This window comes from Pantherophis guttatus, chromosome 14 (assembly GCF_059756535.1).
Source record: "Pantherophis guttatus breed Tessera chromosome 14, ASM5975653v1, whole genome shotgun sequence".
NCBI classification, from domain to species: domain Eukaryota; kingdom Metazoa; phylum Chordata; class Lepidosauria; order Squamata; family Colubridae; genus Pantherophis; species Pantherophis guttatus.
In genome coordinates, this window is record NC_142076.1 from 20686637 (window position 1) to 20714259 (window position 27623).

At 44.5% G+C, this 27623-nt stretch overlaps 1 protein-coding gene across 3 annotated transcripts in view; it reads left to right on the plus strand.

The window, feature by feature from the left end:
* MAD1L1 (mitotic arrest deficient 1 like 1) overlaps positions 1–27623 on the plus strand; it is a 350909-nt gene that overhangs the window by 234362 nt on the left and 88924 nt on the right. For 2 of the 3 annotated variants that reach the window (XM_087878664.1, XM_087878665.1), the window contains exon 17: positions 20183–20373. In XM_087878664.1, the coding sequence (XP_087734790.1) occupies positions 20183–20373 (191 nt within the window). Of the gene's footprint in view, positions 1–20182; positions 20378–27623 lie in introns of all 3 variants that reach the window. The other variant, XM_087878666.1, reaches the window with a different exon arrangement.

Below are 27623 nucleotides of genomic sequence, written 5' to 3' on the forward strand. Positions count from 1 at the left end.
CTTATGTACCATCCATAGCACTTTCTGGGTGGTTTACAAGGTCAGCATAACTTGTAACATCATCTTCTTCTTTTAATGACCCCATAATCCCTTGCGGGGTGGAGTCTGGGCAACTGAATGGAGCTGAGTATTTACTGCCTGTCGCCAATGTGGAGTTATATTCAGCAGATATATTCTCATGGTGCCCAGAGAGAGAAATATCTGCCTCTACCTAGGATTGAACTCACAGCGAGAGCTCCACCTCTAGGCCACCGCACCATTCGTCCCCATTACTTCTATATTGACCACAGAACCTGAGTCCTTATTTTACTGACCTCGGAAGGATGGAAAGTGAGTCAACCCCATCAGGATTGAACTCCAGGCAGTGGGCAGAGTTTGCCTGCAATGCTGCACTTTAACCACTGCACCACTAGGGGTCCTAAATAGTTGTAAATTGAGGACTACCTACATTTATGTATGTATGTATGTATGTATGTATTATTATTATTATTATTATTATTATTATTATTATTATTATTATTATTATTATTATTATTATTATTATTATTTTGGATCGTCATAAATCAGCCACATGTGGCAGACTAGATATGGCATACGACTGAGTAGAGAATGACACCAAGAATTGATTGAGTCTCTTTCATTTGGTTTCTGGTAGTCGGCCACTCTGCCACCTGTAGCAAAGAATAATCCTTTGAGCAAAAGCGAATTAAAAAAAGAAATACTTAATTTGCTTTAATTCCTTCCCCCCCCAAACCCCTCTCTCTTCGGTCTTATCATTTAGAAAGGGGTTTTTTTTTCCCCTTTTCTTGGAAGGGGTGGAGAAAGATCCAGCTGTTGTCACCATTTCTGTTACTCCACCTGGGGACCAAATGAAGAATTCATTACATTTCAAATGAGAGCTTGCATACTTGGCTGCATACATTAGCATGTTTTAATCATCTTGCCACGATTCCTTCCCCTCCCCTCCCCCCAAAAAAACGGGGGGGGGGGTTGGAAGAAAAATGAAGATTTAAAACTCTTGTCTTGCCGAAAGCAGACAGATTGGCTCCAAAATGACTCAGTCAATAAAAGATGAGCTCTGAAAAACCTTCCTCTCTGCTGAAAGTATTCGGGGAGCGAATTAGGTTTTTCTAAGCCCACTGTCAAAAATTAATAATACATACAGCATGTAAAATGGTTTAGCCCCCTGCAGCCTTATACAAATATATCTTTCACTTGTAAATGTGACATAACTACCAGGCTTCTCCATCCTTTATCCCAAGGGGATGTTACGTGTCGATGCATGTCATAAACTTCTAGATAATTAGAAAGGGTGCTCCTGCTTCAAACGAGAAGGACAAGCAGCAACAAGACACGGGTTGTGGTAGGGACGTGGTACATTGTTGGAAGTGCTGGACTAAGAGGGATGATCATCGTGGCGAGAAGCTATCTATGTGGCCGCTAACAGTAACGATGATTCGATGGCATGTAATCAATCAATTAGTCCCGTTTAGCAATTCGCGATTTAGCCAAGGGTGTCGGAGGATCTCACAATCCATATTCTTTCCATTAATCAAGTTTTTTAATGGCGTCACAGCTGAGGGAAGACGTACAACGTGTTTTTTTAAATCTTCTCTTGCTGTAAAATATCTAGAAAAGAGCAGTGAGACGATTTTAAAATACTAAAAAGAGTTGAAAGGTTGTTTCATAGCCTTCACGTTCCATCTAGGTGCTCAGTGCATCTTCTTAAAATGTGACATTTTGTTGTCTTTTCCTTTCTAACTTTAATTTATGTTGGGTTGGAAGCTACATGGGGGATAGATGTTCTTCTGGAGGCAACTCATTCTACTGAAAGTGTCCTGTTTTCCAAATATTCATCAGACATGGCCTTCAGTCTGTGGTCTTCAGTTATGATCTTCAGTCTTCAGTCTGTGGTCTTCAGTCTTCAGTTATGATCTTCGGTCTCTGGTCTTCAGTCTTCAGCTTGTGGTCTTCAGTTATGATCTTCGGTCTCTGATCTTCAGTCTTCAGTTTGTGGTCTTCAGTCTTTAGTTATGATCTTCGGTATCTGGTCTTCAGTCTTCAGCTTGTGGTCTTCAGTCTTCAGTTTGTGGTCTTCAGTCTTTAGTTATGATCTTCGGTATCTGGTCTTCAGTCTTCAGCTTGTGGTCTTCAGTCTTCAGTTTGTGGTCTTCAGTCTTCAGTTATGATCTTCGGTCTCTGGTCTTCAGTCTTCAGCTTGTGGTCTTCAGTCTTCAGTTTGTGGTCTTCAGTCTTCAGTTATGATCTTCGGTATCTGGTCTTCAGTCTTCAGCTTGTGGTCTTCAGTCTTCAGCTTGTGGTCTTCTGTCTTCAGTTATGATCTTCGGTCTCTGGTCTTCAGTTTTCAGCTTGTAGTCTTCAGTCTGTAGTCTCTCATTCCATGATGACGAAGGCTATCAACATTATTCAATCCACAGTCACAAGGTTTAGAGGCAACTTGGAGTTCTCTGCTGCCTCTCATTCATCCATCCTTAACATCTCAGAAGAAAAGCTGTGTTCACAGTCTTGGCTGTCTCTTTGTTGTTCAAGAGCAAGCCAGAAACCAACCATTCTGAACGGTTAACAAATCTGCTAATGCTGCTTTTGCTGAAAGACGCGTTTGAAGAGAATCAAACTTTTCATTGTTGATTCAATCAAATACATATCTTCTGCCAGCCCAGTAGCCTCTCTGAAGTTTGCTCCTTGATCTTTCTGTGCTTAAAAGAAGACTACATTTCCCCCCGCGCGGCATGGGGTAAATCAAGGACCACATCTTTCAGCTGTGAAAAGCATTGGCTTCCTTCTCCATACTCTGGTTTCTTGGGCAATTGTCATCTTCAATCTCGACCACATGTGGCTAGTCAATTCCAGTGTGTGGGCCTGAGGGGACTCCTTCCTTGCCCTGTGGCATTTGTGGTATTTGACACGGTCTCCTTGTGCCCACCCAGGTCATTTGCTCATTGCTTGATGTAAACCAGCGTTCTGCTTCAGTTCAATCATGAAAGGCTCCTGAGAAGACTGACAAATATCGTTAATAATGATTCATGGCACAGGAGGAAGAGGGCTTAGAAAAGGAGGATGTGAAAGCAGAATTCGAACGCTTGTTTTTTTTGTTTACGAGGGAAAATTGCAAGGAATCCCTGGATCCTTTCCTTTCTAACATTTGACCTCATGAGCAGGAGAAATTCAAGTCAAAGAGTTGAAGAAAGTTCTTTGTTCCTTCCCTTCATCCACATTGCCAACATCTTCACACAACACTGCTGAATGAATGGATTTGAAGATCTGGGTTCCAATACCGGCAAGGCAAAAATTGTCTTAATTTGACTTGAACAGTGTTCTTGGAATGGATGATACATCGGATGGAAAGTAGGACACCCAAGGTCCACCCTCAAAGGCTGAAGAGGCTGTGAATTCCGCTAGCTGTGCACAGCAATGAGCACCTTGGTTATCTTCTTCCTTAAGGATCAGACAGATCGTTTGGGGAATCTCATTCAACCCACCGATATTTTTACAGGACTCAATGTGCAATGATTCCAAACTGATGGCATGTTTAACTCCACCTTCCAGCTCAGCCTACTCATCTCCTATAATTTTCTTTCCTAACTCAGCATCAAAAGCGTTTTGGGAGGTGGTGTTGGGATCTTTCAAACTTCCTTGAGTACTGGTAGTCCAACATCTATTTTCAAGGCAAGATCAGCCTTGGGTAATAAATTCTGTTGAAGATAGATAGATGATAGGTAGATAGATAGATAGATAGATAGATAGATAGATAGATAGATAGATAGATAGATAGATAGATAGATAGATAGATAGAGATGAGAGATAGATAGATGAGAGATAGATAGATAGATGAGAGATAGATAGATAGATAAATAGATAGATAGATAGAGATGAGAGATAGATAGATAAATAGATAGAAGATAGATAGATAGATGATAGATAGATAGATAGATAGATAGATAGATAGATAGATAGATAGATAGATAGATAGATAGATAGATGATAGACAGATAGATAGATGGATGGATGGATGGATGGATGGATGGATGGATGGATGATATAGAAAGATAGATAAATGCTTAATCCTTTGTGGCAATTCATTCAGCTTAAATAAATATTCCTGTTATCCAAAATTTAGTTATCAGCAGAATAATACCTGTGTCAAGAGATGGACCACAATTTGCTAGACAAGAAAGGAAGCCTATACTAGAAGGAAACGTCACTTTATTTACGTTTCCTCTATTTCTTAAGTACAAACTCAACTGAAAAAAAACTCTTCCCCAATAAAACAAAGTTGCCTCTAGCTGTGTCACGGCTCTTATGTGCCCAATCCCTAGATCATCCCATGCCTTCCTTGATTAATCTATCAATTAAAAGAGAGCCATAGCTTGCGATCGGAGCCGTAAATTAAACCAGGCTCCACATGGTAGCTATTAAAGGACACTTCTCAAAATTTCCCAGCCTGGAACGCAATTCATTTTCTCATCCCACATTCTGCCCACAAGAAAGTTGTTGCAAGGATTTCTTTTTTTCTTCTTCTTTTTCTACAGCTATCTGTAGGTGGTAGCTGGTTTGTGGCTTAATTTGTCTTATCCCACACCCCCCATGCAAGAGTTGTGGGGAGGGGGTGGGGGCAAGGAAGTCTCATCAATACTACATCTCTTTCCACCCCAGCCCGGATCCTGAAGTGTCATCAAATGGTAATCTCCTTGGTAGATAATTGTACTTTTTCAGATCGTGTTTATGAAAGGTGACAAACAGTTAGCTGGAAAGAGATGTTAATAACATGGAAATGTCTCCGGCTTGAAAGTCGGCACAGAAATTATCTAATGCGTCTGTTGAAAGCCAGCATTGCCTCCGCCGTTAGATGTAAGGAGTGAATCTTCTCATTTGCATATAATTTCAGGTCTGGTGTGTGTGTGTGTGTCATCTTTTGTGCAAAGCACACAATTTCTTCTGCCACAGTGGAGCTTCTAGCCTTCTCCAAGGGTTTGGTCTTCACATGTTCTCCACCCTAGTAGAAGAGGTGGATCTTTCTGGGTTCGGAGCTGGGAAACTGGATGGACCCAATGCAGTTATTGGGCATGAGTTCATCAAAGAGAGGGGGGTGGGGGTGTCAACTAATTTTCCAAAGCACCAAAAGACAAAGAAGCAACGGATGGAAACTAATCAAGGAGAGAAACAACCTGGAAGTAAGGAGAAACTTCCTAACAGTGAGGACAATTAACCAGTGGAACTGCTTGCCACCAGAGTTTGTGGGTGCTCCACCACTGGAGGTCTTTAAGAAGAGAATGGACAGCCATTTTTCTGGAATAATATAGGGCCGTGATGGCGAATCTATGGCACGCGCGCCATAGGTGGCACACGTAGCCATATCGGTGGGCATGCGAGCTGACTTTCGTTGGCAAATGGGCCATTTCTGGCCTCCGGGGAGGGGGGGAAAGGTCATTTTCGCCCTCTCCAGACTCCTAGAAAGGCTCTGGAGCCTGGGGAGAGCAAAAAACAGGCCTTCTGGTCCCACCGGAAGTTGGCAAACAGGCCATTTCCGGCCTTTGGAGGGCCTCCAGGGGTGTAGGGAAGGCTGTTTTTGCCCTCCCCAGACTCCTAGAAAGGCTCTGGAGGCTGGGGAAAGCAAAAAATGGGCCTACCGTGCCATCACGTGCCAGGAGCGGAGGGGAGCAGAGGGGGTCGTGCATGCATGCGTGAGGGTGGGGTGCATAGAATTATGGGTGTGGGCATGTGCGTGTGCAAAACCCCCCTCCCCCCAGCTCCTGGCACGCGATGGGCAAAAGGTTAGCCATCACTGATATAGGGTGTCCTGCTTCAGCAGGGGGTTGGACTAGAAGACCTCCAAGGTCCCTTCCAGCTGTACTTGGATTGATCGATCTTTAGAGATTCGGGCTCATCAGCCTTGGACCAAGCTTTCATGGTGAGAAGAAGATCATTTGGGGCCAATGTCGGTGGAGATGGCCTCCTTTTCTCCCCACACCTTCTGAGCAAATGCATGGACAAGAGTTTCCAACGTTAACTCTGAGGCCTCCAGATAGTTTTGAGCAAAATTGAGTTTTTAGAGAGAGGAAGTCAAGTTTCTTTAGAAGTCAGCTTCCTCACCCATTTTCTCTTGTAACTCACACCTTGAGGAATGTTGGAGTTAGTTCTTGTGGGCTGACAAACCCAATACAGGGTAGTCCCCAACTTAACAATCATTCGTTTAGTGACTGCTTACATTCCCCATTTAATCGGAACCCCATTAGAGTCCACTCACCTGCTTCTGAATGGTTGGGTACTCTTTAGACTTCTAAATGAAGATCCTTCCTCACACCAGGGGTGAAATCCAGCAGGTTCTGACAGGTTCTGGAGAACTGGTAGCGGAAATTTTGAGCAGTTCGGAGAACCGGCAAATGCCACCTCTGGCTTGCCCCAGATTGGGGTAGGAATGGAGATTTTGCAATATCCTTCCCCTGGAGTGGGGAGGGAATGGGGATTTTGCAGTATCCTTCCCCTGGAGTGGGGAGGGAATGGGGATTTTGCAGTATCGTTCCCCTGGAGTGGGGAGGGAATGGGGATTTTGCAGTATCCTTCCCCTGGAGTGGGGAGGGAATGGGGATTTTGCAGTATCCTTCCCCTGGAGTGGGGTGGGAATAGAGATTTTGCAATATCCTTCCCCTGGAGTGGGGAGGGAATGGGGATTTTGCAGTATCGTTCCCCTGGAGTGGGGAGGGAATGGGGATTTTACCGTATCCTTCCCCTGGAGTGGGGAGGGAATGGGGATTTTGCAGTATCCTTCCCCTGGAGTGGGGAGGGAATGGGGATTTTGCAGTATCCTTCCCCTGGAGTGGGGAGGGAATGGGGATTTTGCAGTATCCTTCCCCTGGAGTGGGGAGGGAATGGGGATTTTGCAGTATCGTTCCCCTGGAGTGGGGTGGGAATAGAGATTTTGCAATATCCTTCCCCTGCCACGCCCACCAAGCCACACCCCGCCCACCAAGCCACGCCCACAGAACGGGTAGTAAAAAAAATTGGATTTCACCACTGCCCCACACCCTCAAGGTCTCCCATTACCTAATGCAATGTCTATAAACAGTTTGTCTTGGGGCACGGTGTTTGAGAGTTAATTTAAAAGGCACTTGAGTGAATTTTAGAGAATTCTTGGTAGGGCACCAAAACTGATCTTGCCCCGGGACCTTCTTCAGAATATCGCTGAGCCTGGAGAGATTTACCTGCTTTTTCGCCTCCTCTTAATAAACTCCTAAGCATCTGAGACCAGCCGGTCCGTTTCCAATGATAAACTTCACAATTAGATCTTTCCTGCCCAACTTTGCCAACGTTTTCTAATAAAATCCCATTAATATTTAATGCGCAATTATTAAATATTTAAAAATTTAAAAGTGAAATAGTTTTTTTTTTTTTTTTAAAGCGTCCGTGCGATGAATAATTTACGGGCTGCAAATGAGCTTACGCAGGGGAGGGGTTTGCGATGGTGGCAGGGAGTGCTCTGCAACCTGTCTTTTCCAGCTGCCTAAGTGAGGTTGCCCAGCGGCATCTTCTCGGTTGGGTAGAGTGGTGACAGGACCATTCCCAGGCTTTCATGGCATGTGAGAATGGCCGTGGGAGACAGGGAAGGGATGCTGCCTATCGGAAGGGTTAGATAGCAGTAGCACTTAGACTTATATACCGCTTCAAAGTGCTTTGCAGCCCTCTCTCTGAGCAGTTTACAGAGTCAGCCTATTGCCCCCAACAATCTGGGTCCTCATTTTACCCACCTCAGAAAGATGGAAGGCTGAGTCAAGTTTGAGTCAGTCAGGATCGAACTCCTGGCAGTGGGCAAAATCAGCTTGCAATACTGCATTCTAACCACTGTGGAAGGAAGGAAGGGAGGAAGGAAGGAAGGAAGGAAGGAAGGAAGGAATAGCAATAGCACTTAGACTTATATACCGCTTCAAAGTGCTTTACAGTCCTCTCTAAGCAATTTACAGCCTATTTTCTCCCAACAATCTGGGTCCTCATTTTACCGACCTTTGAAGGATGGAGTCAACCTTGAGCCGGTGAGAATCGAACCGCTGGAGTGAGCAGTGAGCTATCCCTGCAATACTGCATTCTAACCACTGTGCCACCATGGCTCATATGGATAAGATAGCCCAGAGCTGCACAACAGACAGGGAAAGAAACTCAGAAAGGAACCTCTCTAACTTCTCAGGCTGTTAAAACGAGATGGCGAGAGATTTTTTTTCACTTTTCAGACTTGCGAGATTCTGCTAATGTAGCCTTACAATACAGCTGAATTCGCTTTGGTTGTATTTACAATCTGGTCTGCTTGAGAGGCTACCACAGGCCTCACTGTCAATGTGGATGCATTCTCTTGTTTGTATGATCATGTAAGAAGGAGAAGCAATAGCCCTTAAACCAGTGGTGAAATTCAAATTGTTTTACTACTGGTTCTGTGGGTGTGGCTTTCTGGACGTGGCAGGGGAAGGATACTGCAAAATCCCCATTCTCTCCCCACTCTGGGGCCAGCCAGAGGTGGTATTTGCCGGTTCTCCGAACTACTCAAAATTTCCGCTACTGGTTCTCCAGAACCTGCTGGATTTCACCCCTGCCTTATATAGCACTTCACAGTGCTTTCCAGCCCTCTCTAAGCAGTTTACAGAGTCAGTCTCTTGTCCCCAACAATCTGAGTCCTCCTTTTACCCACCTCCAAAGGATGGAAGATTGAGTCAACTTTGAGCTGGTGACAATCGAACTGCTGGCAGTCGGCAGAATTCGCCTGCAATACTTCATTCTAACCACCGCGCCACCACGGCTCTTGGAAAGGACTAAAGACAGAGAGACATGGCTGAAAACTGAGCTACAGGAAGATCCCTCTCTTTCCCACTTCCTTGTCCCACACCAAGGCAGGATGACTTTTCCTTCACTTTTGTCCTCTCCAAAATCCCCCTGCTCTCCTCCCTCCCCCCCCACCCCCTCCGGTTATTCTTGTTGCTTGGCTTCATGGGTTCTGCCTCCTCGCTGATCTGTCGGCTTTCTTCTGCCTAAGCAGTATTGCCTTTAAAAAATGGTTTTCATAAAGCGGGCTCTGGGAAGAGAAGTAGAACATGACAAATATTCCAATAAAGAGGGAGCAGATACCCCCATGATCTGGGACTCCAATGAGGAGGTCAGAGGGCTCCCCCAAAGTACACCCAGGAGAGCCATTGAGCATGGAAAGCAAACTCTTCAGTTCCAGCCGAAGGGCCAAAGGAAGAAACGGACTTTTTGGGGCAGGCGTGAATGGTTGACAATTACATGTGTCCTCAACTTGGAAAATGACGACGAGGAAACCGAAGGAGTTAAAAACCAGGATCAGAGAAACCCAACTCCGAGGGTTACTCAGGAGAGTTGACCCCAAGATTAAGGAACATTGCCTTCTGCAGAGCTCCTTCCCTCTTGCTGACGCCGGGGAAGCGATGTTTGTTTTCCTCTGCACATCTGCAAGTTGTGACACCTCGCTATTCACCATGGAAGCTGCTCCATTAGTCTCAGCCATTATGCAAATAGAGAAAGCCAGGCTGACCTTTTCAATGAAGCGGGTGGCGACAGGGGAGAGGAGGGAAATAATGATGGTGGATTGGGTCCATCCTGCCTACCGTGAGAGATGGGAAATGGAAGATTGCACCGAAGAAATGTAGCATCCATGGTTTCAATTAATAAAGAGTTCACCAACTCTCGGTGCCTCTAATTTACATCTCTTGTAACGGTACGTGACGTGACGAAGATATTCTGCCTAGGGAACAATTAGATAAGAGAACACGGAGTCCACAGCTGTATAACAGGCAAAGAAAGAGACCCAGAAAAGAAACTGCCTAACTTATCAGCCTGAAAAAGAGACGGCAGGAGATTCCTGCTTTCAGACTTGCAAGGTTCTGTTAGTGTACTTTGCAAGAAAGTAGAATTAGTTTACGTCGGTGTCCGTGGAGATTCTCAGTCATCCAGGTCACTGTTTGTCCCAAAGGTGTTTTTTCACAAGGCAATAAACTGGACTTTATTTTTCCTTGAAGATGTTTCGCTTCTCACCCAAAATGCTTCCGTTCTGACTGAATGGTGGAGGATGGAAGGATTTATATTCCTTGCAGACAGCTGGTCATTTGCATTCTGTTAGAGAGTCATTGAGGCCACTTGGAGATGTCAACTCGCAAAGCATTCCTGGTCTGCTCTCGAGTTGCCATGGGTAGGAAAGGGGGAAAGACTGACGGAGCAGTTCAGCAACCACGTTCAAAAGCACATTCCACGCATACCTTCTTCAAGGTTGGATCTCAGATTACCAGAGCTGGATTGTGAGGCGTGTTTTCCACAGCCCGCAAAAGTGCCTCATTGGAGAATGTTGATTTATGACACAGATTGAGAGGAGGGGGGAAACAGGGTCAGAGTTGAGCCATAAATTACATGCGTGAGAGTTGACTTCACTCGGGTAGATGCTGACATGTTGCTCCTAAAAAAATAACTGGATTTCTTTTGAAACTTGGCTCGAGACTCATGATTTAATTAGGGCATCTGTTGGACAGCAGGTTTATCTGTGCCCTCAGAGTCACCTGACTAGTGCAAATGGGTGTAGAACCTTCTTGGAACTGCTGAAAGGAGATGGTTGGTGTCGTATCTCCCTTGCCCAGCAAGCCACACGCACAGAACCGGTAGTAAAAAAATTTGGATTTCACCATTGCTTGGGAGCCTTCAAGAAATCTTCGTTACGCAAGATGTGACAGACACCCTGAAGTTAATGTCTTGGGAGATGGGGGGCTGGAAGAAGAAAGGAAAAATAATTTTGATATTGAAGTTGTTTTTACCCTGGTACCAGCCATACACATACAGTAGGTTCCATTTCACTGTCATAGAAATTAAAGCGCAGAGCAATAGCCTCATCTCGCATTGCTAAGTGTATCGGTGTACATAACTACTTACGAAATGGGGATATTTTTATTCCCTTTTAGCTTTTCAATGAATCGAGAGGAAAAAGGGATGTTAGGTAAAACAGAGTGGAAGATTTGTCCTAAAAGATGCCTGTTATTGAAGGGGTGGGAGGGTGGGGAGGAATCACAGTGGGTATTAAATGCATGCGAAAGTATCTATGATGGAACCGTATCTTGGAAACTGCCTTGGGGTTTTAAAAGATGCCAATGGTTGAGATAATTTCAGATTGTTTCCTGCTTTGCTTTTGATAAAAGATAAACTCACAGTCGCAGTGTCACCTAATGGGAGCCCTTTTTATTTTTCTCCAGGCTTAATTCAAGTTTTTCTCAACCATGTAGGAGCTCTTAAAATATCCTACTACCTGGGGTGAAATCCAGCAGGTTCTGACAGGTTCTGGAGAACCGGTAGCGGAAATTTTGAGTAGTTCGAAGAACCGGCAAATACTACGTCTGGCTGGCCCCAGAGTGGGGAGGGAATGGAGATTTTGGAATATCCTTCCCCCTGGAGTGGGGAGGGAATGGGGATTTTGCAATATCCTTCCCCCTGGAGTGGGGAGAGAATGGGGATTTTGCAATATCCTTCCCCCTGGAGTGGGGAGGGAATGGGGATTTTGCAGTATCCTACCCTTGCCATCGTTTGTTTGGTACTCAATGTACAAGCTAGAATTTGTCGGTGTTGGCTGCCTTGTGACTCATTACATTATTCCTTAGGGAAAAAAATCATTTGGTACTCCTTGTTTTTGGTACCCATTGCACCTCCTGGAACCAATTAACAACGGGTACCAATTACTTAGAAGTAGTTGTTTTCAGACCCCAAGTAAGAAAATAGTGAAATTTGGATTCTCACATTCAAAATTTTGCAACACCTCCTTTGAGAGCGGCTTCTAAATAATTCCTGTAGTCTGCTAAGAGTCTTTCTTTCTGTTCGTTTTCTCGGTTCCCCCCCCCCCCCCCATCCTTGCAGAAATCTTTTTGCTCAAAAATTTTTTTGTAGATGTGTGCTTTTCCTGGGCTGTATGTTTGAGATCTACTCTCAGATTTTTAATAATAGTCGAGTAGTCTCTGAAGTCCATTTCCAAAACTTTGCTTTTCCTATCTTGTCAGTCCTTCAAGTTGTACACGGAGATATCTTTTAGGTTTTTCTCTTGCTGAAAGACCCAGTTTTCTTTTAAGATTTTCTTTCTTTCTTTCTTTCTTTTTTCTTTTTGAACGAGAAGATTCCTGCAAGGAAAGAAGAGGGGGAAAAAAATATCCCGAAGAATGACTTAAAAGACACTGAAATGACTGGAAACAGATTCTTCTGCCAGACAGCGTTTTACAAAGCACTGATCTTCGAAAAGTGTTCGAATTTCTGCACCTGCTGTATTTCAGTGTTTTGTTATTTGGAATCTGTAAACAGCTGCATATAAATAGTAGGCATTCAAATTTGCAGAAAGATGTCATGTTTAACTGTACCAGGGAATGTCAGCTTCTATTTACTTAGAGATTCGCTGAAATCTGCAATTTGACCAGGGGTGTCTAACTTTGCATACAACTGTGTGTTAAAGTCTGGGTTTGGTGTTCAAAATAGAAGATTCCCATGGGCTACGATTCCAATCCAATTCCTCTCGTCGTCGTTTGGAGGTATGAAACTTCAGGGCGGTTTAAGAAGCTTGCGACCGGACTAGAATATCTGAAGACAGGTTGTCCTGTGGTGACCTCCAGACTGGATCATGGTTTGGCCTGCTTTCTGCTTTTCTGGAGATCCAGCCAGCGTGATTACTGATTGAGACGGAAGCTTGTTTCACTGTAGGGTTTGCTAGTTAAAATTCTGCTTTGAACGCAGTGACATTTTCATTAGAAGACAGAAAAAGCTTGCCCCGTGTTTTGGTTGTTGTTGGGGTTTTTTTTTTTCCAAAATAGCGTGAATTATTCACTCTGGTTCATGTAAAGCATGTGGGGGAGGATGGCTAGGATTGAATAGTTTTTGAAGGACGGGTATTTCAAAACGGAAAGTTAACAAGATGGGGACTGTGAGAAACTGGGAGGGGGGATTGTATGGAGCCAGGGTGATATGTAGTCATAATAACATTCCTTTCTCAGAGAGTCAAGGACATCTTGCCCTGCACCTGGAGGGCTGGAACTGGGAGGCATCTCCAGTTGGGACGGTGCATTGATTGGACCATGTGATGGACATATGGGTGCTGGGCATGGACTTGGACTTTCCTTTGGGTGGGGAAAACCTGGAAGCTTTCAGATTCGGGTTTTCCCAGATGTGCCAATATGACATCTCTAATAAAATGGAACTTTGAGGAAACTCAAGCCTTGGAGTTTTCTTTCGTTGGGGGTGTTCCTTGGAACCCTGGCACCCAGCTTGGCTTGCCTAAAAACACCAGATCAAATCCAATATGAGATCCTGGCAGTAGGATCCCATAGTCGTCTGTGAAACCTAGTTTTGGAGAAGAGCAGCACTTTGAAGACAGGCCTACAAAGGAGAGAGAGTTTTAGAAGCACATCAACTGCCCAACAAGGGGGTGGGGGAGGGAATCAGACATCTTGGCTGGAATACCAGTCCAGTTGCTATGGTAGCTTCCTGTTTGTGGTTCATCTCTTCTCCTAGAGACCTTCAGAGAATCCAAAGACCAGTTCTACTTGTTCTGCTGCCAGGAAGTATTTCTTACTCTCTCTTGGCTGTCCTCCTAGCCAAAATCAGGAACAAAGAGTTTATTCGCATCCTGACTCCCAAAACAGACCAAGAGGTCTCATAACTTCACCGCACGATCTCCTGAAGCGGCTCAGAAGATTTGGTGAGTGCCTGGTGGCCCCGAAAGCCTCAAACATCATCCGTTCTGAACGATTCCAGCCATTCTCTGCTCCTCCTCATCACCCACAAGAGTTCGGAGCAAGGAGGATAGAATTACATTAAAATTCAAATCTCGGCTCTTTTGATGGTTGGTGAGCTTTCCTAGCCAATAGATCAACCACAAGCCCGCATTAATAGACACTGAACTTGAACGTTTGATGCCGTGTTGGTAACCCTTGACCAACTGTGATGGATACTCATTTCTTAGAAGATCTGAGCGAAGGATCAGAAGATGCACAATCATCTCATCTTTCCTCCACAGTAGATGGGGGTTTGGGAGTCAAAAAGTCAAGAGGGTGATTGACCCCACTCCTCCCACTACTACCCCAATACCCCCTTTTCCTCCTCCTCTACACTACAACTACCCCGCCACCCTCTATGACATGCGTCTCTTCTCCTGCTCCTCTACTTCTCCCGCAGTTAAAATTTCGACTCAGAAAGCACAGCATGGATTGGATTGGTTTTTTGCCACATTTTTCAGGAGCTCTCCAATTTCATTCCAAAGCCAGTTACCGGCAGTTTTTGTTTTCTTGTTTTTAAGGTGCCCAAATTGTTTCCGAAATGTAAAACACATCCTGCTTAAATGAGGACTTTGCTTTTCATTAACTGTGTTTGGTTAAGCAAAACGAACTGGCCAGAGGATTGTCGCATTCCTGCGTGAGCAGTGAAAGACCCACAAGAGCCTTAGGTCATAATGCCCACCCCCCTTCTCCATCGTGGGCCCTCAGCATCCTTGAAGTTCAATAGATTGACCCCCTTTAAGGGAGGTTTCCTGAGTTGGAATAAAAGCCGGTGAGACTTTGGGAGGTTACTGGTGGGTGGCGATGGCAGCTCTTTTGCTAACGTCATCTTGCTTTTCAAATTTCCTTGGATGCTGACAAAGACAAGTAATCAGCCACCCCCGGAAACATTTGAATGGCTGCCTTTGCTGTTCCAGAAAGCAAGGTTAGGCCTTCTAGGTATTCTGTCTGCTATGGAAAAAAACGAGCCCTGGGTTTTTATTTCTCCCGAGCGCATCAGTTGAAAAGCAGAGAAGCCAAGACCATCTCAGAGATTCTTTCCTTAAAGACGTGGGTTGCTTTACGCGATGGGAGAGGACAATGGTGTCATGGCTTTAACAAGCCATTGTGGTAGGGTTGAGGAAAGGTTGGGTGAGATCTCACCATCTTCTTCGTAGACGAAGAACCAGATGACTCAGCTCTGTTGCACAGCTGAACCATACAATGAACGGTTGAGGGAACTGGGCATCTGTAGACTAACAAAGAGAAGATGACAGTCTTCCAATATTTGAGGGGTTGTCACCGAGGAGAAGGGTCAACCTCTTCTTCAATGCTTCTGAAGGCAGGACAAGAAGTAACGAGTGGAAACTTATCAACCTAGAACTAAGGAGAAACTTCCTACAGTGAGGACAATTAACCAGTAGAACAACTTGCCTCCAGAAGTTATGGATGTTCCATCACTGGAGGTTTTCAAGAAAAGACTGGACAACCATTTGTCCTGAAGGGTGTAGGGTCTCCTGCTTGAGGAGTTGGACTAGAAGACCTCTAAGGTCCCTTCCAAGCCGATTATTCTATACTCCATATCAGTCATTCCACAAAATGCCAAATAGTGGTTATAACAACTCTCTTTTCCAAGTAAAACTTTCTTAATATTTCTTCAAACTGGCCAACATTTGTTATAGGTGTCTAATATAATGATGCAGTTTAGAATGTTTTATATTTCTCTGAAAAGAGACCAACGGTGTTTAGTTTCCCTGTCTTTGAACAAAATTTGTAGCAAGAAACAGTGGAGAAGGATCTCAATACTTGGGGATCTGCATTCTCAACTATCAGGTCTCTAAGCAAGATCTCTCTCATTACTGATGCTGTTGTTGTTACATCAGTTGCAACTATGGGCCAAACCCCATGTAATGCAATGATTACAATAAAAAAAACAAATAAACCCACCTTCAATCATAAGAAGGACAACCTTGCAGAGAGAAGCTCACCTAAACCTCAGATTCCATGTGTCAGCTTGACTTTGACTTGAGGAACATCAAGTCTGCAAGGACTTCCAAAATGCTAGCAGAATTCGCATTGATCGTCAGACGGTGGGAATAGGGTTCTGTGATTGGGGGCTGGTCCCCCCCAACCCGTACCCCCTGTTCATCCTGTTTTTCGATGCCAGGGAAAGAAGGAGGAGAATCGAAACGGAGGGTGATGGGAAACAGATGTCATTGATGACTGAATCACTCAATCTCTTTCACTCTCATGCTAATTTATCTCCAAGGCTAGGAAGAATGGTGATTAAAAGTCCGTCTAAACAATGCGGGGGGGGGAGGCGAAAAAATGGGAGGGCAGCTTAATTCTGAAGGACGTGCTACTGAATCCTTCCTCCCATTCTTCTCCCAGCTATTCCCACCAGCTGAGCCAAGCCGACGCCTGATACTTTGGCGTTGAGAATTTGGACCGGAGAACTTGCATTGTATTCCGAAAACAAATGCACAGTTGGGTGCCTGGAATGTGCTAATACCCCTGGCAGCTTTTGTCAACGATTAAACCCGCTGGGCACCAAAATGGATTGCAGTTCTTTTCTCTGGTAGGAGAAGCTTCTGTTTTTCCATCTACGGGGTCTTCGTGTTAGCTAGGTCAGGGTTGGTGAACCTTTTAGGCACAAGGTGTCGAAACGGGAGCGTGAACACGCACGCAGGGGAGCACCGGAAACCGGAAGAGCAGATCCCCGGTGCACATGTACGCACCGGGAATCTGAGCTTCCGGTTTCCAGCATGCACATGCATGCGTGCCAGTCTCCTGGTCTTCCGGTTTCTGGCATGCATGCATATGAAGACCAGTTGCCCGGCACGCATGTGCGCTCCAAAAACCGGAAGCTCAGCTTCCCAGCGCGTGCATGCACACCAGGGAGCTGCTCTTCCAGTTTCCGGGGCTCCCGCATGTGTGAAGACCAGCTGGCCGGTGCACATGTGTGTACTGGAACCCAGAAGAGCTACAGGTGACGGCTGGCGTGCCCGGAGAGATGGCTCTGCGTGTCACTTCCGGCACGCGTGCCATAGGTTCGCCATCACCGTGCTAGGTGAATGCAACATGGGGAGGATATTGAGCAAAGGGGTTCATTAGCCTTCTGGTTTCCATAGCTGATTAGGGTCAGGGCAGGTTTTTATCGAGGGGTGGAGAATGCCAGGAAGTGGCTGGAAGGAGACAGTGGAAGGCCCATCTTAAGCCATGATGCTTCTGGCAGAGCAACCTGTGCCTTGATACCTGTCTTTACTCGGGAGAACTGCATCCAGCAGCAGAACAGCTCTGGGAATAGCCAAAAAGTACATCTTGTATCAAAAGAGGAGCTGGGACGTTCCAGGTGAAGTCATCCATGGAAGTTTCTTCATCAGCACAGAGCCAATGGAACGGGTTGGTTAAGGGTGCCTAAGCCAATGTTCCTTCAGTTTTTTCAAGCTGCCTTACCAACAGCAGTGAGAACGTCTCCCAGGGCTTATGGCAGCTTGTATGCAGGGGTGGGCAAACTTTAATTTCATATTGTGAGATTTTATTTCCCCAGTTTTCTGTACCCCCCCCCCCCTTTTCCCCAGGTGGAATGCATTGTGCTCCTTTCCCGATCTCTAAATCTTTGAATACATACAACTGGATTCCTTCCTTCCTTCCTTCCTTCCTTCCTTCCTTCCTTCCTTCCTTCCTTCCTCTCATTTCATCTCCTTCTTCCCTCTTTTCCTTCCTTCCTTTTCCCTCCCTTTCTCCCTTCCTTCCTCTCATTTCATTTCCTTCCTCCCTTCTTCCCTCTTTTCCTTCCTTCCTTTTCCCTCCCTCTCTCCCTTTCTTCCTTCCTCTCATTTCATTTCCTTCCTCCCTTCTTCCCTCTTTTCCTTCCTTCCTTTTCCCTCCCTTTCTCCCTTCCTTCCTTCCTCTCATTTCATTTCCTTCCTCCCTTCTTCCCTCTTTTCCTTCCTTCCTTTTCCCTCCCTCCCTCCCTCTCTCCCTTCCTTCCTTCCTTCCTTCCTTCCTTCCTTCCTTCCTCTCATTTCATTTCCTTCCTCCCTCCCTCCCCCTTCTTTCCTTTCTTCTTCCTTTTCCCTCCCTCCCTCTCTCCCTTCCTTCCTTCCTTCCTCTCATTTCATTTCCTTCCTCCCTCCCTCCCCCTTCTTTCCTTTCTTCTTCCTTTGTTCCTCCCTCCTTTCCCCTCCGTCCCTCTCTCCCTTCCTTCCTCTCATTTCATCTACTTACTTCCTCCCTCCCTCTATTTTCCTTCCTTCCTTCCTTCCTCCCTCCCTCCCTCTCTTGCACCTTACATAAAACATGCTTTCTTCCACCACACTAACAAGCCACTGCAACAACAGACACTAGGAACGTGAGTTCTATCCAGGTGAACAATACGGACATCTTACCTAGATGCCCTTTGACTGCTAGGATCTGGGTGCTGTTCTCCAGCTCACTCTACAACCGGAGTTTTGTACAACGTGGTCAGATCATCGTCAAGAGCAAAGTTTGGGGCTGGGGGAGCACTGATGGGAAAACAGCACCCCTGGGAACCCGAAGAGAACAAGGCCTCTCCGCGAGAGCGAAGCCTAACCTTTTGGGGTGCAGGTGGCTCGTGCGTCACCGATATTCCAGCGTGTTTTCCCTCCCCTTTAACTGTGGCGCCCTCTGAATTCAAATGTTAGGTCCGGGCTGTGAGACCCGGTCTCTTGAAATTGCCGAGTGCCATGTCACACGAAGGGAAGCGTCGTCGTTGCCGTAACCGGCAGCGTCACCTTTAATAAGCAGGCCGTATAAAAACTAAATTAGAAAGTGCAGAACATTCCTTGAATGACTGCCGATGTTCAGCTGGAGCCACCTGTGTCCTCCTCTCCCGCAACCCGTATGGCCCGTACGGTCATGTGGCCACGGAGGTGACGGGAGAAAAGACGTCACAGCCTCCGGAGAGCAAGTGTCTCTGTTTATTATGGGAATCAAAGCCTTCTGAGCTGGTGTGTTGATAAAACAAGCTGACTTAGGTGGCATCTCCGACTTGTGTTTAACTAAAGCTCTTCTCGGTAATTAATGGGGGGATAAATTGTGGCTTAATTACTCAGAAAGCACCTTGGGTGAAGGATTCATGGTAATTGTTGTGTATCCCCCTGAAGGATTCACTCCACTGGCAGCAAACTTTCCTAACGATAAAATACTGGCTGAGTGGCAGCCAACTCAGCTGCCTTCTCTTGGCCAAAAATCTGCCAGAGAAAGAGAGGGATGGCATTCAGCTACACAGTTTGTTGTTTTCTGTAGTTTGGAGAGATTTTTTTTTTCCCCTCTCCTGCTTTTTCCGTACAGCTTGAATTTGTTCTGCTGTTAATCGAGTTCCTAAGTTTGGCAGAAGAATGGAATGGAATGGAGGGGAGGGGAGAGGAGAGGAGAGGAGAGGAGAGGAGAGGAGAGGAGAGGAGAGGAGAGGAGAGGAGGAATAGAATAGAGAGAAGAGAAGAGAAGAGAAGAGAAGAGAGGAATAGAATAGAGAAAAGAGAAGAGATGATAGAATAGAATAGAATAGAATAGAATAGAATAGAATAGAATAGAATAGAATAGAATAGAATAGAATAGAATAGAATAGAGGAGAGGAATAGAATAGAATGGAGAGGAGAGGAGAGGAGAGGAGAGGAATAGAATAGAGAAAAGAGAAGAGATAATAGAATAGAATAGAATAGAATAGAATAGAATAGAATAGAATAGAATAGAATAGAGGAATAGAATAGAATGGAGAGGAGAGGAGAGGAGAGGAGAGGAGAGGCATAGAATAGAGAGAAGAGAAGAGAAGAGAAAATAGAATAGAATAGAATAGAATAGAATAGAATAGAATAGAATAGAATAGAATAGAATAGAAAACAGAACAGAACAGAACAGAACAGAATAGAATAGAATAGAATAGAATAGAATACTTTATTTGGCCAAGTATGAGATCTACCGTTAATTTACAAGTCTGGTGGCAGTTGGTAGGATTTTGGGAGGATTTCCCATGTGCTCAGGCCTAACTTCTTCTGTCTTGTTCAGGTAACATTTTCCCCTTTGTTTCCTTAAGGACTTGGTTCCTTCTCACCTACCTGCCAAAGGGACCTTTCAGGCAAGATTTCTGGATTTTGTCCACCCTACTTATGAGTCTACTTCATCTTTAGACAAGGCAGCTTCGTCCTGGTCTCACACGGCCCTTCAGTCTCACCCAACCTGGGCAGCCTTAGTCCTTGGTTCAGTTTTTCCGGTGCCTTAACAGAAACTCTTTGGAACAGCATTAATTCGCTTCTCCAATCTTGTTTTCTACTACCTCTGCTGATTTTTCTCATCTACGTACAGATCCTGTGGGAACGATTCCTGACCGCTCTATTTTTTTTAAAAAAAAATGTAATCTCTTTTCTGCTTCATTTCAGAATTAAAGAAACAACTGGAAAGTGCGGAGTTGAAAAACCAGCGCTTAAGGGAGATCTTCGGAACCAAGATTCAGGAATTTCGCAAAGTGTGTTATAAATTGACCGGTTACCATATCGATATTACAATCGAGAATCAATACCGTCTGACGTCCATCTACGCCGAGCACAGAGAAGACTGCTTGATCTTCAAGGCAAGTTATATTTTTTTTTCCCTACTTATTTAAGCAACAAATAACAACCCATAGCATTCAAGTTAAACAATTCATCGTAATTGTAAATACCGCATCCAACACCACATTTAATCTGGTCCGAACAGCCAGGGAAATGGCCAGATTTTCAGAGCCTTACACATGTTGTCACAAGGAAGTCACAACTCCTGCATCCAACAACTGTTAGAGGGGGCACAGAATGTAGACAGATGACACATCTGCAGTTTTTAGTGCTGGAATCCGGCAATGATCTTGAAACACAAGGAAGGGTAATTCATCTTTTGAACCAGGATATGGGATCTCGCTTAATTCAATCTTGGAGAACCCCAGAGGAAAAATCTACAAGGGTTCTTGTAGATTAGGAGTGTCAAACTCAAAACACGGGGGTGGGGGCAGATCCGCCCCACGGGGTGCTTAGATCTAGCCCGCGAGGCTGCCTCGGCCCACGGGGCCTCTGCCAGCATGCGACCCTCCCCGTTTTTGCTGGCAGAGGGTTGCAGGAGGCCGTCGCAGCCAAAAACAGAGCTCGAGAGTCCGTTTTCCCTGGCCACCACGGGTGCCCCCGACACCAGTGACGTTGAGCTGGATACCCCCACCCCAACCCCACCCCGAAGTCAAACACAACCCTGATATGGCCCTCAATGAAATTGAGTTTGACAGCCCTGTTGTAGATGGATGTCATGTGTTATCCATGTTGAAAGATTTGCAGGGGCTATTTTGAGCTGCTTCTGGCGCGCCGGCGGTGTGAATCTACGTCTTTGGTATGGCTCCCTGCCTCTTGTTTCTTTCTTTCTTTTTTTTTAAAGAAAAACCCCTTAAAAGTGCTCTCGTAATACGTCTCAACAGGGTCTGAGAGGCAGACAATTTTGTACAAAGTAATATATTAGAATTATCCTTGGTTTTGGCAGATATAGTCTATTACGGTCGCTGGTTCATTAAAGGCCTTAGTTGGTTATAGATATTTCTCTTATTTATGTAAGTGACTGTAACATGGAAGCAGCTCATTGATCAATAACGGTGGCTCTGCTTATTAGCTTAGATTTGAAGAATTTCATTCCCCCCCCCCCCCCCCGGTAAGCCGAGTTGGATAACTTCAGTCTTCTAAATACCGCCATTGAAGGAAAATACGACATTCAGCTGCAGGGCTTGGCAGCATGTTTGCGTCCTGTCAAAACTCCAAATAAGCCTGTTTTGGAATGTAAATGAGGCTGAGCGGGATGCTTTTACCAATAACCCATTTTAGAGGCTATAAAAGCGAATATTTGCAGCTCAGGGTTGAAATGAAGGGTCTTTGGTGGGGTGTTTCCTTGCAGGCATTGCATGATCCAAGCTAGGGTAACATCATCGGAGCTAAAAGGGAGCACTGTCAAACTTCTGCCACTGAGGATGTTACCTAGTTGGGTCATGAAACATCTGCAAGAAAACCACCAAGCTCCAAAGACCCCATAATTCTTCTTCTTCTTCTTCTTCTTCTTCTTCTTCTTCTTCTTCTTCTTCTTCTTCTTCTTCTTCTTCTTCTTCTTCTTCTTCTTCTTCTTCTTCTTCTTCTTCTTCTTCTTCTTCTTCTTCTCCTCCTTCTTCTCCTTTTCCTCCTCCTCCTCCTCCTCCTCCTCCTCCTCCTCCTCCTCCTCCTCCTCCTCCTCCTCCTCCTCCTCCTCCTCCTCCTTCCTCTTCTCCTCCTCCTGCAAACTCCATTCCATCATCTGGCACTGATGATGTCACTTACATGGGTCATGAAATGCCTACCAGAAAAACCATCAAGCTCAGAGAGCTCCAGGGAGCCTACAATCCTCCTCTTCCTCCTCTACTCTGCAAACCCCACTCCTTTCTATCACTGAGCCCCAAGCTTCCATGCTGCCAGGCCCCACATTAGAACCCGTTATCTGTCTTTAGCCCCACTTGAAGACTTGTGGACTTCAGTTCCCAGAATTCCCCAGCCAGCATGCTGGAGAGCTTTTAAGACATGTGGATGCTGCAACCAACCTTGAACGCTCTTTACTGTTCATGAAGTTGTCATTGGGATCTTTGCACACCAGGACTTGTGGGAAAGTAAGGATTCACCCAACCATCTTCTACTTCTTCTTGTTCTCACCAAGCGAACGTGGTTACCTGGTTTTGATCCGATGGTGATTCACTGACAAACAAGTCTGCCAAACAATCAGGGAATGGAGGTATTTTTAGAATAGGAAGAAGGGTTGTGTGTGGGAGGCAGAAACGTTTCTCACAAGTCTATCACTCCTTTTACAAAATAAAAATCTTTATCAGGGTCCACCCTGAGTCATTCCTAGTATAATAAACTCAATAGGCATCCTTTATTTTTTATTTATTTTTTTGGTAGGAGCCCATTAAATTAACAGCTGGAGTCTATCCCGGTGTTCGATTCACATTTGTTTAAGGAGCTACTTGAAAAGGTGGGAAGTCTGAAGACAGAAAATTGAAATAATTTTTATCTGGATGATGGTGCCTGGCATTTTAACTGGGGGGGGGGCTGGAGCTTCAGTGTGAAACAGCATTATTTAAAGAGGACAAAATTAACAGAGCAAGAAAACATCTGTGAGACATTGACACACATTAATAATGTGCATTAACTTGCAAATTTATTGTGCAGGCCTGAAGGGATCACTTGTGAAGGCGCAGCCATGGAAGGTAGCAGCTCATTTTTCTCTCTTCCTTCTAGAGTTCATTTGCCATTTCCTGATGAGGCATGCAAAATAAGCTTGCTTATTGCTTGGCCCTCCGTTTCTCATTTCGTCCCCCTGCTTGGAGCTTCGCTTACGCTTCTGAGGTTCCACAGAGAAGCCTAGCTGAACTAAACCCCGAGCAGCATCTCAGAGGGCAGATTTTAGGCGCTGGTGGGTGACTACAACTCCCACAAGCCGTGGCTGCTAGGTCTGGAGGGTTAAGTGAATGTTAAAAAATCTGGAGGGCAACGTGTTGAAGAGAGGATGAGGGAATAGCCTTGAGGGAGAAGCAGAAGATGTGGGTGCTCTCTGAGCTTGGAGGTTTTCTTGTAGACTTTTATGACCCTAACTAGGTAACATCATCAGTGCTAAAGGGAGTGGGGTTTTTCTCCCTGTTTACATACAAGTGGCTTCCCTTGTCAGTGTCAGTGGGAGTGTTTTTGGTGGGTCCTTGATTAGGCTGTGGTTGGTAGTTGGTAGTTCCTTGATTGGGGTATTGTTTATTGCTCGCTGTCAATCTCTGCTTATCTGAGTGTTGATTGCCAGTCAGGAGGTGTTGTTTCTTTTACTGTCTCTTTTGAATGGTATGTAGATGTTGTTTATCTGTATGTGCCCTGTTGATGGCTGATTCGTCTGAATGCCGGGCTTCCAGGAATTCTCTAGGGTTTTTTGTCTTTGTTTCGAACTTGGCTTGGTCTAGGATGCTCGCCGTCTCCCAGTTGAAAGTATGGTTGAGTTTGTCCATGTGTTGTGCAGTTAAGGAGTTTTCATCATGTCTTCTGACTGCTAGTTGGTGTTCATGGATGTGGAAAGAAGGAAGCCAAGATAAAAACTTGAGTGTGCGATAGGGTTGTAATCTACGAAGGCATGGCTGTCTGGTAAATTCTGGGAGTTGAAATCCATCCACCTTAAACTTGACAAGATTGAGAGTCTATCTATATATCTATCTATCTATCTATCTATCTATCTATCTATCTATCTATCTATCTATCTATCTATCCATCCATCCATCCATCCATCCATCCATCCATCCATCCATCCATCCATCATCCATCCCTATCTATCTATCTATCTATCTATCTATCTATCTATCTATCTATCTATCTATCTATCTATCCATCCATCCATCCATCCATCCATCCATCCATCCATCCATCCATCCATCATCCATCCCTATCTATCTATCTATCTATCTATCTATCTATCTATCTATCTATCTATCTATCTATCTATCTATCTACCTAGCATCAATATCATCTCTATCTTTATTTTTATCTATTTATCATCTCTCTCACACACATATGTCTGTCTGTCTATCTATCTATCTATCTATCTATCTATCTATCTATCTATCTATCTATCTATCTATCTATCTATCTATCTCTATCTCTATCTCTATCTCTATCTCTATCTCTATCTCTATATCTATATCTATATCTATATCTATATCTATATCTACCGGTATCTATCTATCTATCATGTATGTTGCCCATCTCACCAAACACGACTCTTTTCTCCTACTGAAACACAGAAGTCCTTCAGTATTTTTCCATTAGAAGCCAGGACTAGCAATCTAATAAAACATTACCTATTAAAGAATTATTTGGTGTACCTTGTCACTTATAAGGAGCAGGTTACTAAACTGCTGATGGTTTTATGATGGCAGGTTGATTACCCTCCATAGTCTGAATGACTAATCTGTATCGTAATGGTTCTCTGGTTATTAATCTGTATTTGTTAATATGTTCCCTGAGTAGAAAGGATCCAATTTGTGGGAGTACATATCAAAACAGAGCAGCACTTCAAACCGAGGTCTAATGTGTTTGTGAATTCAGAAATATATATTTAAAAAAATAGTGTTTGTGATACTAATTCATGTCTTCTAGCTGTATCCTTCATGAAGCACAGTGCTCTTGAATCTATTGTGCATGAAGTTTTATCTCCTATTGACAAGTATATCTAGATATATCTTTAAAAAAAAAAAAAGCATATCCACGAAGGGTGAAATGAAAAACATACTGCTGTGGCCATGCTGTTAAAGTTTATATGCATGCAGAAAACATGATTTAGCAGCTGTCAAACCCAGGAGAGCCAGAGGTTGGGTTTGCAGATTAAAAGAGTAGCTTTATATCAAGAAAATAAGCATGTTTTAATTACCGTAAACGTCACAATTGGTAACAGAGAGAGAGAACAGAGAGAGAGAGAGAGAGATAGCTAGGCAGGCAGGCAGGCAGATAGACATAGATATACAGATATAGATAGATACATATGCAGAATAGACAGAGAGAGAGACTGATAGATGATAGATGTAGAGAGATACAAAGATGGATGGATGGAGAGAAAGAAAAAGAGGAAAAGAGAGAGAGATACAGAGATGGATGGATGATAGAGAGAGAGAGAGAGAGAGAGATGATAGATAGATAGATAGATAGATAGATAGATAGATAGATAGATAGATATTATTATTTTATTTATTTTATTTTATTATTCATATTTCTATGCCGCCCACTCTCCGAGGATTCTTACACCAAAGGCAGTATACTAAATAGCCTATTGCCCCCAACAATCTGGGTCCTCATTTTACCTACCTCGGAAGGATGGAAGGCTGAGTCAACCTTGAGCCAGTGAGATTTGATCCACTGATCTGCTGAACTAGCAGTCAGCTGAAGTAGCTGCAGTACTGCACTCTAACCACTGCACCACCTCGGCTCCCATAGATAGATAGATAGATAGATAGATAGATAGATAGATAGATAGATAGATAGATAGATAGATATTCACCAGCCAGTGTTCTCCAGATTTCTTAAGACCTCAGCTGCCAAAATTCCCAGTTTGCATATCTACTTTTCATTCTTCGAAGGAAATTAAATTAAGATGATCAAAAAGTAAGGAATTAAAACAGTTAAGGATTTTCCCTCTCTCCCCTCCTCCCATGTTCTAATCCATCATCAAATGTGAATTTCATCCCCACCTTAATTATAAAATCAATAACCTTCTTCCCTAATGCAAATCTCCAATGATTTGGAAAATAGATTGCACTTTAATTCTCTCGGCTGGCTTTTGTAACCGGGAATCAGCCGTTGATAAAGGAGATGGATCCAATTCCCAGGCAGAGATACGGGTAACGCTCCCAGCATCCTTCCGAGCGCTTAATTGGGTTTCTGATTCTGTTGGAAGAAGGTCACCGGAGGCTTAGTTAGGACGCGGCATTATGCTTGAGCTTATTTAGAAGTCTATCCGTTGAACGTATGTGGAAGCTCAGCTTGAAATGTTCCTCTTGACGTTCGCTTCCGCTGCCCTGCATCCTATCTCTAGAAGAAGACAACCTTCTGGCCACCCAGAAAAGGAGACCTGAGCTTTATTTGTTTTGGCAAGTATCTAGCTTACATCAACATTCATAGAGAACTCATCACCCTACATTGTCTTGGCCTAAAATCTGCAGAAAGGGTGCTGCTTTCTCCATGATGGATCCTGAACTTCAGGCAGGTGCTAACTCAATCCACGTAAGCTTTCAGAATATATCTTGGAAGATTAGAAAGATGGTGCCTTGGATTTTAAGGAAGGTGATGATAAGATTGCAATTTCCCACTGAGCTATAGGACAGAAGGAACAAGGGGCTGTCACAGAGAAGGAGTCAACCTATTTTCCAAAGCACTTGAGGGCAGGACAAGAAGCAACGGATGGAAACTAATCAAGGAGAGAAACAACCTAGAAGGAGTCAACCTATTTTCCAAAGCACTTGAGGGCAGGACAAGAAGCAATGGATGGAAACTAATCAAGGGGAGAAGCAACCAAGAACTAAGGAGGAATTTCCTGGCAGGGAGAACAATTAACCAGTGGAATGGCTTATCTCCAGAAATTGTGGGTGCTCCATCACTGAGGTTTTTAAGAAGGGATGGGCAACCATTTGTCCAGAATAGTATAGGTTCTCCTGCTTGAGCAGGGGGTTAGACTAGAAGACCTCCAAGGTCCCTTCCAATAACATTCTACATTCTGGTGTTATTCTGACCCCCCTTGGGTTGTTACCAGCTGCCCAGCCTAACCAGTTGCTGGATATAAGTCTTGAGCATCCAGAAATATTAAAAGTTGTGTTTAGAATCCCATTATCACCTAGATTTCAGCTGCCAGCTCAGGAAACTCTTTAAGTTCTCCTTCTTGGATAGATTGAGTGCAACCGAAGAACAGCCTGAAGGCACCTAATGGGATGCTTTGACTGCAGGTAAAATAGCTCCCTTTTTAATTTCGCCAGCTGGAAGTTGCTCTGGGCCATTCCTCACATTATGCAGGAGGGAAACCCAGATTGGATCAAGCCGAATCCCTCCAAGCCTCTTGGACCATCATCCCCTACCCAGCACACTGGTATCATCCGGTTTCCCTCCGGTTATACCGGTTTGCCAGTTAGCATTTATTTATTTATTTATTTATTACAAAATTTGTGATTTGGCTCTTGTTCGGGCGAACGAGCCTGTGCCACCTTCCTGAATCCCCAGACGGTTTTCCCTGAAGAGGTTTCAGTCCTGCATGTTTTGGGGGTTGTTTTTTTGCTTCTTT